General features: G+C 45.2%; 1 protein-coding gene across 4 annotated transcripts in view; it reads right to left on the bottom strand.

The window, feature by feature from the left end:
* Window positions 1-4,700: 4,700 nt before the first annotated feature.
* Window positions 4,701-8,156, bottom strand: part of MAPK9 (mitogen-activated protein kinase 9) — a 41,844-nt gene continuing 38,388 nt past the window's right edge. For 3 of the 4 annotated variants that reach the window (XM_040444175.1, XM_040444174.1, XM_040444177.1), the window contains exon 11: window positions 4,701-7,880. In XM_040444175.1, the coding sequence (XP_040300109.1) occupies window positions 7,738-7,880 (143 nt within the window). In that variant the 3' untranslated portion in view covers window positions 4,701-7,737. Of the gene's footprint in view, window positions 7,886-8,156 lie in introns of all 4 variants that reach the window. The other variant, XM_040444176.1, reaches the window with a different exon arrangement.

The following is an 8,156-nucleotide window of genomic DNA, read 5'->3' as shown; positions in this document are numbered from 1 at the left end:
GATACGGAGGAGAGGGACCGAGAGATATCACACAGCACAGAGACTCCGATAGGAGTGAGGGTTCTGCAGAGGGCTGGGTGCAGGAGCGGGTGAGGGCAGGGGGGCAGGCCGTGCTGGTCCCTAGCACTTCCCCTAGCCACCACCACTGAGAAGATGTGAGAATAAACACGTACAGGTGAGTGTTGCTGCTCAAATATTTATTTCTTATAGCTTCTTTTTTTAAAATTTATGTTTATGTATTTTTGAGAGAGAGAGAGCATGAACAGGGGAGAGGCAGAGAGGGAAGGAGGCAGACGATCAAGACAGAGGATCTGAATGAAGCGGGCTCTATGTGGACAGCAGAGAGCCTGATGCGGGGCTTGAACCCACGATCCGTGAGATCATGACCTGAGCAGAAGTCAGACACTTCCAGGCACCCCATCTTATAGCTTCTTTGGTCTGTCAACTGCTTGAAAGTACTGAAGAGATCTACTTTGAAACAGAGAGCTGTCCAAATGTACCTCTGAGGGTCTGTATGGAGCTCTAGGCTGGATTAAAATCAGATGAAAACGAAGTAGCATGAATATTTTTAGTTGAAAAGGAAAGCAAACAGGCGAAGCCTCAGAAGAGGTTACTCAAGGCGCTAAACCTCTGAGGTCACACACACACACGGCTTGAGCCTGGCTCTGCCCCATGAGAATGCTGTCATCAGCAGGCCCCTGCGGAATCACGGTTACAGACTTCCGAACACATCCCGCCTTCATTCACCCGGAAACAAAATAAGGCCACCACGTGCTACCACCCTGCTCCCCTCCCCAATTCACTTAACTGGGGACATGGGGACAACTGGCTGTGTTTCCTAAGTGGCCACAGGACATCAAGAATGTAGATATAGAAGGGGAAGCTGGCACTCACCGCCCAAGAGAAAACAAAATTCGGAGCACCAGCACGTGGTGACAAACTGATTTCTCTTCTTGAAACGTGACTAGGAAGTAGATCAGAGTGTGCTGCCAAAGTGCCTTCGTGATTTTGGTGTGGGTCCAAGACCCTTCTTCCTGACCTCGTGGCAAGATAACACTTCCACATGGGCTGCACGACGTTGCTGTTGAGGCCCTCCTCCCCCAGAAGGTGACAAAACACTGGCCATGTGGGTCCCTCTCTGTGACTGCTGGGGTCTGCCCTTGGGCTCTGTCCTGCTGCTCAAGGCTGTTGATCACCACTTGGATGAATTTTCAGAAGACCCGCTCGTGCTCATAAAACTGACAGAGGTCACAAGCTAGCAGAGAGAACCCTTATGAAGAATGACAGACCCTGGATTAAGTGCAATGTCACAAAACCCGGCGGTTCTGATGGACTACAGGTGTTGGGTGTGACTGGCTGTTAAAGCTAAGGCCAGTTGATGTGCTAATTAGCTGGGGAGGCCCTGGATGCAGAGCATGCCCCTCGGGCTGCATCTGGAATATTACACGTTCCCCTCGGGGCCCATATTTGCAGGGTGAGCCAAGGTGGTGAGGCTCTGGGGGCTTTTTCATGTGAGAGAGACGTGGATGACCTTTGGGTTCAAGCTGGAGAAAGGAAGACGTGGAGCTTACTCTTTCGACTAATGTAGTCAATCCTGTCTCATGGGATGGATCACACTCCCTCTGTTTCATCCAAGGGGAAGGCCTGGGGTCCAGCGGTGGAAGCTTGGGAGTCAGGGTGCGGTTCTGATTAAAGAAGAACTTTCTAATGGTCAAAACTACAAAAAACTCCATGGGAAGGGGGCCCTTCCCTTCACTAAAGCCATGTGAGCACAGGCTTGGCGGCCATCTCTGGTGGATTCTGGCCGTGAACGAGGTGTTGACTGGAGGGCCTCTCCATCCATCGTCATGTTTTATGAAAGCCAAGTGAATGAATGAAATGAAGTTTAAAGCATGCTAATAAAGATTGTAAGAAGGTCACAGGGATGCTTTAGAAGAACGGGAGAAAATATTACTGGAGAATCAACAATTTAAAGTAGGGATTTCAGGGGCGTCTGGGTGGCTCAGTCGGTTGAGCGTCTGACTTTAGCTCAGGTCAGGATCTCACGGTTTGTGAGTTTGAGTCCTGCATCGGGCTCACTGCTGTCAGCAAGAAGCCTGCTTTGGATTCTCTGTCTCCCTCTCTCTCTGCCCCTCCCCCGCTCACACACTGTCTCTCAAAAATAAACATTAAAAAAATAAAGTAGCAATTGAAGTGCGAGTTCAGTTTATCTCAAAGCTCAGCACGAACTTCTTTAAAATGAAGAGTTGGATTTCATTTTATCCGCATCTCCACAAAGTCTGTATAAGCTTGTAGCTCATTTCAATCTTGCACCTAAATTCCACATGGAAGGAATTGAAATGACCCATTTCACTGGACCTGGACCCTTATATTCTCTTTTTGACATCAAATAAGCCCTACTGAGTAGTGCTGGGGCTCAGAGTGAAGATGTCCCTGGTTATGTCCCATGTCACCCCACGTGCAAGTGTCAGGGGCAGTAAGAGCAAAACAGGCTTCTACAGTCTCTGCTTCCCTCGATGGACACAAAGCATCTAGAAGCTGCTCCAGGGATGGGAGCTTTTAACACGGTTACCTACCAGGGGCAGTACCCCTTGGAAAGTGTGGCAGAATTTTGTGCTCATGGCATTTTTCTTGGGAGAGGGGCCCTGTCTGCTTCAGACCACCAAAGGGGCTTATGAATAAAAGAAGCCTGAGCTCTGCACCTGCAGGAACATAAGGCAGCGCGTAGAGGCTCTGCACTCTCTCTTGACTCCACCAGGGCTGCAGCCTCGGGGTTGTGCGGGGCTAGGGCTGTGTTAGAGAACTTCCCTTCCCACTTTAAAGTGCCAGCAGAGGGGGCGCCTGAGCGTTAAGCGTCTGACTCTTGATTTCGGCTCAGGTCATGATCTGATGATTTGTGGGCTGAAGCCACACATCAGGCTCTGCACTGACAGTACCGAGCCTGCTTGGGATTCTCTCTCTCCCTCTCTTTCTGCCCCTCCCCTGCTCATGTACTCTCTCTTTTTTTTTTTGTCTCTTTCTCTCAAAATAAATAAGTAAACTTAAAAAAAAAAGCGCCAGCAGAGAAAGGGTAGTGACAAACACTCTTGCTCACAAGAACCCTAGGCCCCCAAAACCTTGGTCTTTCCAACTGTGAAGGAGCGTGTGGCCAAAGGCCTTGAGGACTCAGTTAATGAATAGTTCCCAATGGCCATGATGGGCACGTCCCTTCTAAATCCTGTTCACATGGTCTCAGCAATACATGACTGGCCACTCTGTCTGTTTGTTACCAGTTGTCCTGTTTAAAAACAAAATATTGAGTAATTGCCTTATTGCCAAAGGTAACCTTATGCTTAAATTCATATAAGGCACCATAGCATCTTTAGGACGTTAGGTTGTTTTGAACGATTACCCTCCCCCCTACCAAAAAGCCCCACCCCAATACAGTCACCATTCCATTCAATAACTGAAAAGTATTTTAGTACCATCTGCACTGAAGGGGGTATGCTACAGAAATGGAACCCAGACCTATATGAGGGACATGTGTTCCTTCTTTACAGAACTTTAAAAATAAGACTGATGAACTCATCTATCTGGAATGATTCTAGCCCTTTTATTATCTGTATTATTTTTTATTTTAAAAATCTTTTTCTGTTTATTTTTTTGAGAGAAAGAGAGAGCAAGCAGGGGAGGGACAGACAGAGAGACAGAAAGAATCCCAACCAGGCTCTGAGCTGTCTGTGCAGAGCCAGATGTGGGGCTTGAATTTACAAATACTGAGATCATGACCTGAGCAGAAACCAAGAGTTGGATGCTTAACTGATGGAGCCACCCAGGCATCCCTGATTCTAGCTAGCCCTCTTAAAAAGCAGAGAAAGGAAAGTGAGCTGGGAAGGACACTTCTAGTCCTGTAGGTTTTTTTTTTTTTTTTTTTTTTTAACGTTTAGTTATTTTTTTTTGAGACAGAGCATGAACAGGGGAGGGTCAGAGAGAGAGGGAAACACAGAATCTGAAACAGGCTCCAGGCTCTGAGCTGTCAGCACAGAGCCCGACGCGGGGCTCGAACTCACGGACCGCGGGATCATGACCTGAGCCGAAGTCAGACGCTTAGCCGACTGAGCCACCCAGGCACCCCTAGTCCTGTGGTTTTTAAGTCCTGAACATCTTAAAGTGTCTCCGAAACAGAAGCAAAGTCAAGGTGGCTCATCCCGTGCACAAACCCACAAGCACACAGGCACCATTAATGATTTAGGATTTTAAGTAATATGAGGAAAGACTGATGAGCCACGCCTTGTGAGAAAAACAATTACACCAATACTGGGAATACTGGATTTTGTACTTGCCTAGTTTTGAAAACCAAGATTCAGAAATTTGCAGAATATTTTCAGGGAGAGAAGTCCAAGACATGTTTTGACTTTCAATTAAAAATATCTGTTAAGGGGCGCCTGGGTGGCGCAGTCGGTTGAGCGTCCGACTTCAGCCAGGTCACGATCTCGCACTCCGTGAGTTCGAGCCCCGCGTCGGGCTCTGGGCTGATGGCTCGGAGCCTGGAGCCTGTTTCCGATTCTGTGTCTCCCTCTCTCTCTGCCCCTCTCCCGTTCATGCTCTGTCTCTCTCTGTCCCAAAAATAAATAAACATTGAAAAAAAAATTTTTTTTAAAATAAAAAAAAAAATATCTGTTAATATTGCTGGAAACGATGACACTCCGACATTGACCGTGTTCACGTTAAATCTGTAATCGGAGATGGTGACGTAGAAATATAGTCAATTGTCACTTAAAAACACACAAAAATTGGACATGCTATACACTTGTCTTTTAAAATGTATCTATATTATTTTCACCAATCAAAACACACAGAATATATTTTATTATAAAACATTAGGCAATGTTACTTTTGAGATATGCAGTCTGAAAGGTCACACCTGTATTTACTACCAGTATGAAACACCAGTGGAGTACATTAGAAATCAACCAGACAAACTCGTACATCATTACCATGACTCACACGGTATCGAATCTGGATTAAACCGGGATCCCATCCAGGGATGTCAGCAAGGGGCCCCGCTAAGAGTTTTTTCCTTTCAGCACTGAGGCTCTGTGTTCTGTGTCCCGAAGAGAAAAATAGAGCCCCACTTCCGTTTCCACCACCACAACTGATCAATATTGAGCAGTCTGTGTTTCCACAATGTTCTCCTACTCTGATAGGCTCTACCTGCTCTTGAGGTCAAGACCCGATGTAGGGGGAGGCAGTCATTTCCTTTTTGACCAAAAAATAAGCCAACAAATAAAATAAACCTAGTCCAAATTCCAGGCTAATAATAAATTACCTGGTTTATAAAAATATGTGTCCAAAATAGTTACTTCCAGGGTTGTGTACAATATAAATTACAAAAATAAAATAGAAAAGATGAAAAAGTTGAGCACGTTTTAGTTCTTTATCTAACGTCAGCATTCACCCACAGAGAGCGGTTTGAAACCATCTGCATTGCACCAGGACCCAGGTGCATCTCGGCTCAGGAGGGAGGACCCTGAAGTGGGGTGAGGTATTTCTGCGGAGCTCTGCTGTCTGCAGCCCTGTGGCCTGTCCTCGGTGCCCTCGCTGCTACCTGGTAGAAGGTGGGCTCGGCAGGAAACCCATCTGCACCAATACAGGCTCCCCCCATGAATGCACGGAGGAATGAGTAAGCAGGAAGCCAGTCTGCGGGGGCACCCAGCTCCGCTTACAAATGGCGCCCAGCGAGGAGCTGAATGTGCCCACGGCATCCCCGTGCTGGGTTCACGTAAGCCTAGGGCAGATAAAGCATTTGAAAGATTCTCCTCTTTCTTTGCTTTTCTTTTTAAAGATAGATTTAGTAAAGTCTTTTTGAAGAATGCGTATTAGTGAGAAGGCTGTTGTAAATGTTTATATGTGTATGATGATAACTTTCTTCACTATACCATCAGGCCTCCGAAACTAGAACCACCCTAAGCCATCTAATAGGTGTTTCTGCTTCAGTCCAAGTTAGTATTTCCATCTTGTACTTGAATGTGTCTAAACCTCACAATATAAAACTATTTCTTACTTCAGTATGATTTTCTTTCATCAAGGGTTCCTGTTTCCAGTGATAAGACCAACCAATAAGATACGCAACTGGTACAGACAGAATTGTATATTTTAGGTAATATTTATGATAGACTTTCTTATCAAAGTTCCTCTTCAGAACACGTTCTATAGAATGTTAACCCAGTCGATAGCTTCTGCAACAGTGAAACACAAGATATGAATCTGTAACACAATAAGCTCAAGGGACAAGCATCATGAGCACAGGTAGCCAAAATGTGACCATTGTAACTCCATTTCTGCAGTGATGCTTCAATACTCAGTATGTTAGTGAACTCTGAATGATTTCCATATCAGAAAGTCTGAAAGCATCAATTTCAGGTGAGCAGTTTTAAATCAGAAAAGACTCAATAGTTAATCACTACTCTTGAGGGTGCTTCCTCCATATCCCCGTGAGGAGTTTTTCCCACAAAATTCATGGGTTTCCCTCAGGAAAAGGAAATGCTCCATAAGTGGAAAACACCACCACCACACAGGCCTTCCAAATCACCTTGCTTCCTAAAACAGACCCAAGGGAGGGGGGGCATTTAATGTGGTTTCTTTCAGCAAAGAAAGAAAATCGAGTATGAACGAACGTTAGATTAGAAACCGGAAACGCTGCCTTGGGAGATGGTGCGTCTCACCTTGAATGAGGGAAGGTAAGAGAGGACCCTGAGCAGTCTCGGGCAAAGCAAGCACTTGGAAAGTGACTGCGGTCGCCTTCAGTGACCATTTCGCAAAATTCTACCCTTGCCGCTGATGGATTCAAGAATCTGTCGGCCATCATGTCATTGATGTGGAGTGTTAGGTGCCTGATAAAGAAGGTGAAGTTTTAGGTAGCATCTTAAATTAATACGTCCAGAAGACCAGGAAAACAGAGCAAGGGTAGATAGGATTTTAAAGGTATATATGGCCTAAGCAGCACAAAACTTAAAATTTTATCATGCAATAAAGCTGAATGCACAGTCATCCCAGACTAAGACAATTTAGAGGAAATAAAGTGTCCCTACAAGTGTCTTGGTTTTAGCAGTGATAATTCTCAGCCCAAAACATGACAAATTTAAGAAAAGTTGTATTTTTTATTTATTAAATAGATTTAATTATATTCCTTCTGAAATACAAAAGATAGAATAAATCATACCATAAAAGAAGGTAAGATATGATAATATGATGGTGGCCAATTAATACACATAAATCTATTTTTTCTGGACAGACACCAAATCACTTCAGAGGATTAAGAGATCATTCTAGAAGCAGCACTACCTGGAAGATTATTTGGCATTTAGATACTGATTTCCAAAGTGCTAGATGGCAAGAGCAAGCACATGTGGTCACATGCATAGAAGTCCCAACAGTTACTGAGGATGAGAAATTGTCACCACTATTACCGTACAACTTAAAAAAAAAAAAATCACCTATTCTAATTGCTCACCTGAAATGACCTTGAACATAATCTCTAAGAGTGTGGCTTGCACTTGTTTCCTTCAGACATGATCTGCTTCATTTTATAATCTAGGCAGGCAATCCTATTAGAACTGAGTAGGGGCAAGGCATTGTGTTTCTTACATGCAGAACATGGAGTTTTTTCTATTTGGTTCCATCAACCCCCCCAAGCATTTCAGGCCCATGGAAGCGAGAATTCCTTCACTGATGACAAGCTCTGCTGCTCATAACTTATCATCGACAACCTTCCAGGGGTCCCGTCGAGGCATCGAGGCTGCTGTCTGTGTCTGAGGCCAACGTCTGCTCGGTTGACATGGATGAGATGTCGTTGATGGAGGACGACTCGGAAGGAGTGGCGTTGCTACTTACTGGTGCATCTGTGCTAAGAAAACCAAATATAATAAAATCTGAGGCACGACATTGCTGCAGGTTCGGGCAGTGAGACTTTAGGCCATCCTTCAGCTCCGTGCTCGTGCGGTTCCCTGGCCCACCTGCAACATTCTTCTTTTCTTCCCAGTGGCAAAACGTCACATATGTGCATGTGTATAATCATCTTAAAAAATACCTGCTGCTTTAGGGGTGCCTGGGTGGCTCATTTGGTTAGGCGTCCGACTTTGGCTCAGGTCATGATCTCACGGTTCGTGAGTTTAAGC

Source organism: Herpailurus yagouaroundi, unplaced genomic scaffold (assembly GCF_014898765.1).
Source record: "Herpailurus yagouaroundi ecotype Mexico unplaced genomic scaffold, PumYag 192, whole genome shotgun sequence".
In the NCBI taxonomy this organism is placed as follows: domain Eukaryota; kingdom Metazoa; phylum Chordata; class Mammalia; order Carnivora; family Felidae; genus Herpailurus; species Herpailurus yagouaroundi.
This window is presented reverse-complemented; position numbering and strand designations above follow the sequence as displayed.